Source organism: Phocoena sinus, chromosome 9 (assembly GCF_008692025.1).
Source record: "Phocoena sinus isolate mPhoSin1 chromosome 9, mPhoSin1.pri, whole genome shotgun sequence".
In the NCBI taxonomy this organism is placed as follows: Eukaryota; Metazoa; Chordata; class Mammalia; order Artiodactyla; family Phocoenidae; genus Phocoena; species Phocoena sinus.
Genome location: NC_045771.1, coordinates 90,884,747 through 90,897,849, shown reverse-complemented (window position 1 = coordinate 90,897,849; position 13,103 = coordinate 90,884,747). Strand labels below are relative to the sequence as shown.

General features: G+C 38.5%; 1 protein-coding gene across 4 annotated transcripts in view; it reads right to left on the bottom strand.

The window, feature by feature from the left end:
* The window catches only part of BCAP29 (B cell receptor associated protein 29), a 41,333-nt gene extending 29,326 nt beyond the window's left edge, over positions 1–12,007 (bottom strand). For 2 of the 4 annotated variants that reach the window (XR_004351380.1, XM_032642673.1), the window contains exons 1-5: positions 11,918–12,007; positions 11,356–11,462; positions 8,080–8,180; positions 2,032–2,182; positions 778–913 (exon numbers count right to left, since the gene is read on the bottom strand). Coding sequence is in view for 3 of the 4 variants with exons in the window: in XM_032642673.1 (XP_032498564.1) it covers positions 778–913; positions 2,032–2,182; positions 8,080–8,180; positions 11,356–11,447 (480 nt within the window). In the remaining variant the exon portion in view is untranslated. Of the gene's footprint in view, positions 1–777; positions 914–2,031; positions 2,183–8,079; positions 8,181–11,355; positions 11,463–11,912 lie in introns of all 4 variants that reach the window. The other 2 variants (XM_032642674.1, XM_032642675.1) reach the window with 2 other exon arrangements.
* Between the last annotated feature and the right edge of the window lie 1,096 nt (positions 12,008–13,103).

The following is a 13,103-nucleotide window of genomic DNA, read 5'->3' as shown; positions in this document are numbered from 1 at the left end:
AGAAAAGTTGTTTCACTTCTGAAGGTTCCACTGATTATTTTTTTCTAAGAAGCAGAATTAGGAAAACTTATGGGGCTTAAAATGAACTGAAAACACTCAAGCTATGAGATCTGACTCCTAAATTTTAAACCTAAGAAAAAAAATACCCGAAGTAATTTTGTATCTTCCATTTTTCCATTCGTTCTTCTTTTTACTTAACATGAAAAACATCAGTATCTCATTTACACTCTCCCTGAGTAGCCAAGGAAAGACAGCATAGGGTTCTCAAAAGAAGAATTATCAACAGCATAACCAAATTAGAAATTGAAAATATTATATGCAGTCATCAATCTATATCAACTATTTTCATCTGCTTCCTACATAATCATCATTTAAAGAAAACAACAATAAAAACCACACCAAAAAAACCAACAGGAATTCAACTGAAAGGGAAATGGAACCATGATAGAGACTTATTAAAACTTGCTTTAGGTTATAAAGTAAAATTAATGGTAATGAAGGAATTAAAATTCATATTCCCAGAATACTGTTTTCTCCTTGGATCATAGGAAGTAGGTCCAATGGCATTAATCTACTATGGAGGGAAACTGCGAGAACACACAAATTTAAAGATAATAAAATACTTCTGAAACAATAATTTTGTAGAATATTGTTATTTATGGTCACTTTCTGCTTATATATTATGAAAATGCTCTTTCTGATGCTGAAAAATAATAAACCGCCCCTTGGGAATACCAATAACACTTACACCAGTTTTCAAGAAGAAAATTTAAATACCCGTTTTAGTCTTTCATTCTCTTCCATGAATTTTTTGGCAGCCTGGTTAGTATTTTCTGCTTGAACTTTAAGTACTCCTTTGTTTGACAGCTCTTTTGCCAGCTGAGTAATAAGGGTAACCAGACGTCTCAACACTCTAAGAAAATGAAAAAAATGTCAGAGTAGTGTGCAACTAATCACCAGGAACTGTGACTTTAAGTAATAATTATCCAGTGACTCCCCTTCAGGTGTGGGTGTGGTGGAGGGAGGTGATGTTTATGGAAGGAAGATATATTTTTAATTCAAGTCTTCCAGTCAAAACAAGCCTGTGTCTCATTTCTTTGGAATCTTCGTTAGAAGATTAGCATTTGGAATGCAGGTTCAGTGCTACTTATTAATTTACTTATTTTCTCTGTAGAGGCCTTTGGCCAGGACGAGAAGAAACAGAATTCCAGACAGTGTGGCAGGGCCAGTAAGAGTTTTTCCCCCTCAGCAAAAAATTTAAAGAGCATTTTGTGAGGCTGGCCAAACCTAAAAACTGCTCATTCACTTCTACTTATAGGTAACTTCCTTTGTTAGTAGTAGTAATCGTTATCTTCATTTATTCATTCAGCAGATATTTCCTCAGGAACTGCTAAGTGTTAAACACTGTGCCAGGCACTGGGGACATAGCAGGAAGCAAGACAGAGGCCCTGCTCTCAGAGTTTAGGTTCTACTTGGGAAGGGAAGAATTAAAACAGTATTTAATTACAATCACGAATGACACTTGAAAGAAAAGTATATACATTACACATTCTATGGGAGTGTACAACAGAAGACCTTCCTACTTTGGGGGAATGATGGTCAGAGGTCTCAGCTTTCCTGAGAAAGGGGCTAAAGCAGAAATTAGCCAGGGAGAGAGGGAAGGAAAGAGTATTCTGGCAGAAGGGAAAGCTGGTGGGAAGATCCTGAAGCAGGAAAGAGCTGGGTACAAAACAGGAACTCAGTAAATATTTGTTGCAAGAATGGATGAATGAATGAGCAGCGAAGGGCAGTGTGGTTGGAACGTGGTGTACACGTCAGAGCAGCAGGCGCCAGATCATGCAGGGCGTTACGGGCCTATAGAACCTACAAGCCACAATTACTATTTGTTATTTGGATCTGTCATCTGAGTTCTTTCATAAAGACGTTAGTATGCTAAATAGTACAGAAAAAAAAAAACTATAGTGTAGGTAGAAAAAATGAGAAAGAGAAACACAAATCACGTTTTTAAATTGTGCTTTTTAAAAAACTTACAGCCAGAAAAATAATGAAAATCCAGTAATGTAAAGATTTCTTTGAGACCTAAAAAGTTTCATCTGTGTATGTTCATAGGCAGCAGGTCTGCTGGCTGAGCTGCTTTCAATGGCATGAGTTGAGGAATATTTTCTTACTTCTCTCACAGCATCTATCAGAGAAAAAGAGGGAATATTACTTTTGGCTTTTAAGAATATAAGGTTATTATTAAAACGGGAAGCAGTTTTAGCACAACTGACCTAACTGTTAGTGGACTTTAGCTAGGGGCTCTCTTTTTGTCTTTCCTCTACAATACATGGGAGGGTACCATGCTCGAAACAGATGCTCTGTAAGTGGATACTGGTACACTTTGAATGTTAACAGTATTTTGCTTTTTTATTAGTCATCTAGGACTTACCATCACTGCACTGTCTAATCTCTAGCTACATGGCAAACTATTATCCTTTACTTTTTTTTTTGGCTGCGTTGGGTCTTTGTTGCTGCGCACGGGCTTTGTCTAGTTGTGGTGAGCGAGGGCTACTCTTTGTTGCGGTGCACAGTCTTCTTATTGCGGTGGCTTCTTTTGTTGCGGAGCATGGGCTCTAGGCAGTGGGCTTCAGTGTTGTGGCACGCGGGCTCAGTAGTTGTGGCTCACGGGCTTAGTTGTTCTGCGGCATGTGGGATCTTCCCAGGCCAGGGCTCGAACCCGTGTCCCCTGCGCTGGCAGGTGGATTCTTAACCACTGTGCCACCAGGGAAGTCCACTTTGTTAGTTTTTATGACTGAAAAATATTCCATTGTACAGATACACCACATTTGGTTTATCCATTCATGAGATGATTTGGATTTTCTCCACTTTTTGGCTATTAAGAATAATGCTGCCATGAACATTCATGTACAAGTTCTCGTACTGACAAAAGTTTTCATTTCTCTTGGTATATACCTAGGAGTGGAATTGCTGGATCATATGGTAACTCTATGTTTAACTTTTTGAGGAACTGCCAAACTGTCTTCCAAAGCAGCTGTACCAGTTTACATTCCAACAAGCAGAGTATGATGGTTCCAATTTCTCCACATCTTCATTAACACTTGTTATTTTCTGTCTTTTTGATTATAACCATCCTAGTGGGTATGAAGTGCTATTTCATTGCAATGACAGTGAGTTTTCCAATTGATATTTTTATTTTCCATTTTCTTTAATTCCTTCCAGCAATGTTTCTGTAGCTTTCAGCGTTGTGATCTTGTACATCTTTTTATAAAGTTTTTTTGTAAGGTTTTTAGGTTTCTTGGTATACTTATAAAAGGAATTTTCAAAAATTTCATTTTTGAATTATTGATTATAGCATAGAAATACACTTCATTTCTGTATATTGACCTTGTATTTTTTGATGCCACTATATTTCTTTGACACAGTAACTTTCTCGTAGATACTTTAGGATTTTCTAAATAAACAATCATGTCATCTGCAAATGACTGTTTTACTTTTTAACTTGCAATCTTTATGCTTTCTAGTTTTTCTTGACATTATTATCCTGGTTAGAAAATCTATTACTTGGGCTTCCCTGGTGGCGCAGTGGTTGAGAATCTGCCTGCCAATGCAGGGGACATGGGTTCGAGCCCTGGTCTGGGAAGATCCCACATGCCGTGGAGCAACTGGGCCCATGAGCCACAATTACTGAGCCTGCGCGTCAGGAGCCTGTGCTGCGCAACAAGAGAGGCCGCGATAGTGAGAGGCCCGCGCACCGCGATGAAGAGTGGCCCCCACTTGCCACAACTAGAGAAAGCCCTCGCATGGAAACGAAGACCCAACACAGCCATAAATAAATAAATAAAGCAAACTGTCAACAAGTAAAAATAAATAAACACTATTAAAAAAAAAAAGAAAATCTATTACTTAATTGAATAAAAATAGTGAAAGTGAATATCCTTGCTTTGTTCCCAATCTTATGGGGCTAACTTTCAATATCTGACTAAGGATGATACTAGCTCTAGGTTTTTGTACATGTTCTTCATCAGAATGATGAAGTTTCCTTCTATTCCTAATTTGCTAATTAAAAAAAAAGATTCGATGTTTGTATATATTGTAAAATACCACAAGTCTAGTTAACATCCATCATCATACATAGTTACAGAATTTTTTTTTCTCTTAGAATTTTCAAATATGCAATATAGTATTACTAACTATAGTCACCATGCTGTACATTACGTCTCCATGACTTATGTATTTTATAATTGGAAGCTTGTATCTTTTGACTCCCTTTACCCATTTTGCCCACCACCCACCCCTGGCAACCACCAATCTGTTCTCTGCATCTATGAGATTGATTTTATTTTTTTAAAGATTCCACATATGAGTGAGTTCATACAGTATTTGTCTTTCTCTGTCTGAGTTATTTCACTTAGCATAATGCCCCAAGGTCCATTCATGCTCACACAACTGGCAAGATTTCATTCTTTTTCATGGCTTAGTTATTTCTCAGGTTGCCTCAATATAGTAAGAGCATGCCAATCGCTACAAAACAAAAATAAAGCAAACATAACTCATAAAAATAATTCATAATACTGTGAAGATCATTACTCATTGGCAATTAAACAGGAATAATACTCCTGGATCCATTATGCAGAAATGCTAAAGATTAAGCACTATCAAAGAATAAATGTAAATAGTCATAAAAACCCATTTGTAGAATGAATTGCTTGCATAATAACGAAGAGAACATGTATGAAAAGTGGGATGGGGACAACAATAAGGGGAGGGTGTGACAAAGTCAATTTTCTATAAGGCACACAGAGATAGTCTTTTTTTGGATCACTTGTGGACGCTTTCAAATTCCCAAGATGCATTTGTGCTGACACTAAACATATTCTCCTGGGTTTCCTACTTCCTTTCTGCCTATTCCAACATGCTAAAACACACACAGATGCACACACACTTTTCAGTTAGTATTGGCTCTAGGAATGTTAACACCTTGTAATAATTACCTTATTAGACCAACAAGAAAAAAAATTCCAAAATAAAAGATGAATTAAGCTTGAGTAATTCAAACCTACTGGGTTTACATTACTTACACCAGTGTTGTTCTAGTGGACGAGAACACCGGACTATGTACTTTACCTATGTAACTGCATTTTATCCTTCCGACACTTCAGTGAAGTACGTGTTATCCCCCTGTTCTGAGATGGAAACACTGAGGCTTCACGGATAAGTCCCTATCTGCCTGTCTTTACCATCCATGGTTAAAGCTCCTGCATTAACCATCCATGATGTTCCTATTCTCTGGGAATTAATTACTCCCTCTGCCCACAGATGTAGGCTCCAGCCAGCAGTCATGATTCTGCTCTGTGACCCTGCCCCTGGCCATAGCTTCTCAGATGAGGATTGGATACCTGGTGCTAGCTGATCAGATTTTTTCCCTTAGAATTGGAATTGGGATTCAGAAATGGCTAGTTAGGGATTTCCCTGGCGGTCCAGTGGTTAAGACTGCACTTCCAATGCAGGGGGCGTGGGTTCCATCCCTGGTAGGGGAACTAAGATCCCAGATGCCTTGCTGTGCAGCACAGACAAAAAAAAAAAAAAAAAAAAAAAAAAGAAATGGCGAATTAATCCTTGCATATCGCTGGATTGACAAAACTTGGCAGCTGTATGGTACCTATTTTCTGACGTGGGAATAGAGTATCAGAGTCTGTAGAGATGTGAAGTAGACCCAGTGAGAAATGCAGGGACACAAAAAGGACACTTCAGTTCCTAGGAGTTTGGCTTCCTTCCTTCCCTGGGCTGCTGTGGAACAACCCCGTATTTTACTTTAAATTCCCCTTTCTTGCTCAAGTGAGCTGAAGTTCATTTCTGATATATGTAACCAAAAGAAGCTTGGCTAAAGTTCCCCTTCCTTATATGGATATGTGGCAGTTTTCAGTAGAAATTCTTGTGATAATTTTAGAGTTGGAAGGTCACAATACACTTCTAGAGCTAGCAAGAGCTGCAGGGATTATTTCCTCTCTCCCTTTATTTTGCAAATGGATAAACCAAACTCTGAGAGATGAAATGTCATTCCAAAGGTCATTTAGTTAGCTGGTGGCAAAGTTGGTACCTGTTTTCCTTATTGCTTTTTACTCGCTTGGTGTTATTTCTTCTACGGCTGGAGATTCAATCAGTAACATTAATAACTTACCATGAGACAAATACATTTTGAAATGAGGCATAAACCCATTCATACCCTGATACAATTACCTACTCATACCTTCTCACACCAGTTAATCCTGGTTTATAAAGAGGATTCCACTCCAGAGGTTGGTAATATGGAATGTGAGAAAACATTTTCTCATAAGACAGTGGCATACGTGGTGGTTATGGCCCCTGTAAAACCTACCTAACCCACAACACAACTCGGAGGGAATTCTGAGGGAAAATACACTCTGCAATGGGTATCAAAAACTGAAGTGCCAAGAAGTAGCTGGGTGATCTCAGACAAGTTACTTAATCTCTCTGAGCTCAGCTACTCCTTCTAAAACACATGGTAACTATTTCGATTCATGGAATTTCCAGTTTGATAAGAACCTTAAAGGTCTACTTTTAGAGAAAAGTCTTGTCTGGACGTCACAATACCTCCACCAGCATCTGGGCAAATATAAAGGAGGTCTACCACCAAGGGACATGATCTGCACCCACGGCAAGAAGCTGAATCACCCTGGCATCAAGAGACAGATATTTTGCTCATCAGTGATTCCTCCTGAAAGACCTACAATCAAAAGGGGAAATGATGGGAAAATCTGCACGTTTTTGAGATACTGAAACCCCAACCAAGTGGAAGAAGCTAATTGCATGCTGCCCACAAGCACATAGACCCCAGACCGGTTGGAACCAGAACGTTGATGATGCTGACACCCGATTACCTCACCACCAACCAGTCAGAAGAATGTCCACGAGCTGATCATGCCCTCTTTGAACCATTACTATAAAACTCCTTACTACCCAATCCAGGTCAGGACACAGTTTTGAGGGCATTAGCGCACTGTGGCCCTCTTTGCCTGGCAAAGCAATAAAGCTATTCTTTTCCACTTCAAACAAAAAAAAGTCTACTTCTGATTTCTAATTTCTAAGGTACTTGTTATCATGAAAATTTCAAACATGCTGAAAAACTAGTACAATAAACATCCATATTCCACTATCTAGATTCAACAATTAACATTTTGCCACATTTGCTTTACTTGTTTTCTTTTAACCATTTGAAAGTAAGTTGTAACTATCATGACACTTCTAAATATTTCAGCATGCAACTCCTAAGCATAAGGACATACTCCTATGTCACAGGTGTGAAATTTTTAGAGAAACTTTTTCTCTAAAGGCAAACAGTGAATGTTTTAGGCCACACCGTTTCTGTTTCAACTACTCCACTCTGCAGTTGTTCATGCATAGACAGTACATAAATAAATGGGCATGGTTATATTCTAATAAAACTTTATTTACAAAAATAGGCATTTGGTCTGCAGGCTGTAGGTTGCTGCCTTCTGCTTTATAATAATAACATTGTTATCACAACTAAAGTTAACAGAAATTCCCTAGGATTATCTAACAACCAGTCCATGTTCAAATTTTTGCAGTAGTCCCTAAATATCTGTGCTGTTGTTGTTTTTCAACCAGGATCCAATCAAGATTCACAGCCTGCATCTAAAACTCTTTTTGAGGTCCTAGTGATTCTACTCCTCTATTTGCCTCCCTAAGAGCTAAGCCCCTGGGTGCCTAGGACACCAAAATAACAAATGACTGTATAACTGGTAATTCTGAAAACTAGGCTATGCATCACTGCATTGAAATCTTAAAACAACAGAAAAGAGATTAAGAAGCACTGCACTCTGCTGCAATTTATGCTTGTGCGTATATAACAGTAATATCTATCAACTATTTATCAATATATCAATTATCTACTCCATACGCTATCAATATACTATGTAATATAAAGTCAACACTATACTAATGGCAATACCAACTTAATTAATTAAAAATCAATGAATACATTAATAATAATATAAAAACTAGAGTTAAGCTTCGTCAAAGGAGGAATCTAATACTTACCTAGAAACAGAACAATCAATAGGACTATAATAGTAAGGAAAGCCTTGTTCCAGAAAGTTGCAATTTTACCCCAGACGCTAAATGAAAAAATCTTCTGCCATCTGTAAAGCAATATAATTACATCAGGTGTAAAAAATCAAAGGGACATTTTGAGATTCTTTCTAAATACTGAATTAACATTTTGGTAATTGTGCAGCGAGTGAAAAGAATTACAGAAATTTAATTTTTTATGTCATACCAGAGAATTACCAATTCTTACCAATAAGAATGTCTCATGAAATAAAGAACAACCTCTTTCAAATTTAATAATAATCTGACATTTGATTATCTTCTGTCTGGTGGCTTAAATATTCTAAAGTAAAAATAACTTTTAAAGCAAATGTACATGATCAAAACCTTAAAAAGGCATTCTTATGGTAAAATATTAAATTGCTGATAGAAGTTATCACTTTATATCATAATATATATAATCAGGACAGTAACTCAGAAATAACAAAGATCTATTGTTCTAACAATTAACAACATTTCAGGAGTAAGAGGTCCGACTCTGCACTATTTATATTAATAATGAAAAAAAATACATGCGCTTTCAACATCTACTCCAAGTAAAAAAGTTTCTCTACTTTTACCATAAGGAAATTTAAAAAATCATTGAGGTATTACACATACACAGTAAAGAGCAAAAATCTTAAATATGTAGCGTGAAAGGGAATTCCCTGGCGGTTCAGTGGTTCGGACTCTGAGCTTTCACTGCTGAGGGCCTGGGTTCAATCCCTGGTTGGGGAACTAAGATCCCACAAGCAGCGCAGCGTGGCCAAAAAACAAACAAACAAAAATATACATAAATTTATATATGTGTATATATATTTAATATATTTATAGCTTGATGGACTTCTATGTGTGTATATACCTATGTAATTACCACCCAGATCAATATTTGAGAAAGTGAAATTAAAAAAAAATGAAATAGTCTAGATGGAATGAACAGTATAAGCAAAGACACAGAGGTAAGAAAGCATGGATTATAAATGGCAAAGAGTGACAAAGTAATCCATCACACAACTGAAAGGGTAACAAACTTTGCACAAGGGCATTTTAAATGAGTAACACATTAACTGAGTCCAGAGGAGACATACAACGGTAATAAGCGCTTAAGTAAATTTCAAATTCTTACAACTTAAAAAAAAAGGTCTTACTTTATTATGTTTTGAAAACAACTCTAATAACCTTAAGTTTGGGGGAGACAGAGATTGATACCAATGCAGTTTCTTTTGCCTCTATGCTTCCATCCAAGGATGCTATTCAAATTTTACATTACAAAGATTTGTATTTTAAGAAAGAGAACATAAATGGCAATACCTTGATCTAGGTCCAAATGTAAATTCACATTTCAAGTAAATTGACAGTATAAAAGGGAACACAAAAGAGACCCCCTACATGGAACAATGAGCAGTTTATAATAAGGCTCCATTCAAGGCAAAGCTAATAATAGCTACTATATAGAGTCCTTACCATACTTCCCTTCTAAGCACTTGTACGTTTTAGCTCATTTAATCTCCACAACCACCATATGAGGTGGATACTAGTATTACCTCCATTTTACAGATGAGGAAACTGGCCAGAGATGGTAAATAAATTGCCCAAGGGCACACAGTAACTTGCAGAGTTGGGATATAAACCCAGGCAGTCTGATCTCTGAGATGTGTCTTTAACCAGTGGGTATGTGAGAAAAAAGTGGACAGCCAAATTAAATGAAGACTGAAGACTTTTCCTTGAAGACTATGGTGATTACACGTATGAAAGGTAAAAAACGACGTGGATACACACGTTAAGGACATATTGTAAATTATCTGTGTGCATATATAACATATTTTTCTTAAGTATATTTGTCCATGAGGATATATTTATATAATGTATGTACATATACACAAATCTAACAGATACTTGATCAGGATAGGAAAAAATTATATTTGGCAGGAAAAAAATCCATAATTTATGCACGATTTTGATGGAGAAGAGATCAACTGACAAAGAAAATTTTTTTGCAAATTCTTAAGCCTTATCTATAATTCAGCTGTTTATAAATAACATCTTACTCTTGAATATAGGATTCTACTGTTGCAAGTATTATCAAAAAGCTTAACAGGGTATTAGTAAGGATTTGAAACAAAATCAACAGGATAAGAGATAGGGTGATGGAACAGAAAAAGTACTAGACTGAAAGGCAGATTCTAGTCCAGAATTTGCCACAGATCAGCTAGATGACCTCAGTCAGGCCACTTTCCCATAGAATGAATGGGTTGAAAAAATCATCTCAAAGGCTGCTTCCTACATAACAATTCAATTTTTCTTTCTGTAAGAAAGAAAATAGTGATGCTACAGCTGATAGACAAAAACAGAAGACTACCGGACCCTGAGTCAAGATAAAAACTTTCTTAAGTCTCTTCCAGTAGAGGAATCTTACTAAATTTCAGTGGGTTATCTCTAGGTCTCATTTATTTTCTTTTATGTGAACAAATGTCTTGCAACATTTTTATACAGGTGTATTTTATCATTCACACTATCCAGTCCCGAGGTAAAACTGAACTCCTAATAAGTGGGTTATTACAGGGGTAAAGCGAGCCAAGGCTTCGATCGAAATAGTACTGAAAGACCTTCGAAGGTGCTTTACTAAGGAACTAATGCTAATATATGGTTCTGATACTTTTCATATTTAGTACGTTTAATATATATTAATTCTGTCTGAGGATAAAGTGGTAAAATTGCCATTAAACGAACACTAATGAATTATGTAAGGCCAAAACTAAGAATCATTTATTGGCTTAAGTTTCCAAATGGTCATTCCACTGCCTCACTGAAACATTTCTGCATCATGCTGTGCTGTAAACAGCACTTATGCATTTACTTTTATTTAAGTTCACTGCTGTAATTCAGGGCAATAAAATGAAGGTAAAAGCTAACGACAAGACAGGTGACAAAAGTATGACCATTGCTTTATTACATCTGCAATCAAAAGAACAGAAAAGACGAGGCCCTTCCTATAGAAGAGAGGTGGAAAAGTTATTTGTACATATAATGAAAAGTTTTATGTAATGTGATATTTTAATATGGTCATCATATATCTAATTGGTTTGTGAGTTTATTTCTGAACAGTGCCTTTTATATAAACAGCACTGAAACCTTTTTAATCTTAAGAAAACTTTTTCCGTTAACACACTAAACCGTCTAAAGAGCTCATCATATATTTATTATTGTAACGCTTGGGAGGTTTCCTACCTCTGAGGAGGAATAAAAGGTAGACAGAAGATTAAAATGAGTCCTATTTCAGTGTAAAGAAAAGTTGCAACTGCCGCCCATTGAAGTGTCATTTTTTTTCTTCACACCTAAATAGAGAAACATTTATTTCACCCTACAGCCTTTCCAAGAAAATTCAGTTTAAGGAAAGGCCCCCGGCGCGCGAGGTTTCAGGCCAGAAGGTTTATGGGATCAGACTTTCCCCTCAACGGGAAGCGCCCGGCAGAGACCCGGGGCGGGAAGTTGGGGGAGGGGAGGGAGCGGGTCGAGGGTGGGCCCGGAGGCCGGCGTCTGCACCTCCCCAGCGAGCCTTGCAAAACTGGCCAGGAGGCCTGAGCGGCACCGCGGAAGTGCTTTCCCACGGCGTCAGTAGCCTAACTCCAGCCTCTACTAACGTCCGCGCCCGGGGGACCTCCCGCCCAGCGAACGCGCCGCGGAGCAGAGCCCACCCCGTGGTCCCACCGCGGCGAGTGCGGTGCGACCCCGCGCTCCACGCCGCCTCGGGGCCCGAGGCCCCCAGACGTCCCGCCCGGCCTTACCCCACCTGAGGCCGCCTGGCTCCCCGCGCTGCTCCGCGGCCGCCGACGCGTGGGACGTCACACGCCGCGGCGGGCGGAGGGGAGCGCGCCCCGCCCCCACCCGCAGCCCCGCAGGCTCCATCTCCCAATTCCGGTCTCAGGGGCCGGTCCCAGGCGACGTGGCAGGCGTGCGAACAAGATGATTAGCAATAATTGTTTTCTAATTGGTGGTGGATTAGAGGGTCAGATCCGCTGCTTGGGTTCCCAAGTGCAACTTCTTCTGGGGAGCGGACTTAACATTTCTAATGAAGTGTGGCTTGCGTGGGAGGGGTGAGCTTAACCGACGTTATGAAAGGGCTTGCTGGAGTCCGCGGCGAGGAGTGGCGCCGGGGCGGGAGGGTTAGATAGGGTGCTGCACACTCAGTGAACGTGGTTAAAACACTCCTTTCCTGGTTTGTATTTTACCGTAGACACAGTTTCGTTGTCCAGAACAAGCTGGTTGTGCCGCATTTTGTTCGGGGAATATAGGAGGATAGGTAGCGTCCAACATACACTTCGTGTGACGTTTTCTACTCTCGTCCATGCGCTGGGAAGAGGCAGTACACTTTCGGGTGATGCTTGGGGACTGACTGGAAAGGAGAACAACGTGGGTATGGGTATATTCTTTCAATTACTCTTTTCCAGGTTTTCAAATTGCGTGAAAACACTCAAAATTTTAAAGATTTTCCCCCCAATATTAACAATGTATCAGAAATGCACATAAAAGTATTCTCCTGGAGATGATTATTTTGGGAAGATTAAATAAATGGTGAAAACAAGAGGTGGTTACTGAATATAAAAACACATTTAAATCAGTGCTTTCTCTTACCACAAGTATACTTGATTACATAGAAAAGAAAAAAAGACAACATAAATTAACCATAAGGAACTTAAAAAAAAAATCAAAGGCGTTTAGAACTCCTTGCCTTTCTACACTGGTTCCTTGAACGGCTGTGCACCTTACTTTAATAATGCTGCTGTCCTCAGAACACTGGTGTAACAGAGTTAATTTACAAACGTAAAAATCACTACGTTTTGACTATAGCTCCCTATTTGCTAATATACTACTCATATTTAATGAAAAAGCCAGTTATCTTTAAAGATCCGTTAATTGAAAAATGAAAGCACAGAATGTGCCTTAAAAAAAAATACGGCAACATAGTGCTTATGTTA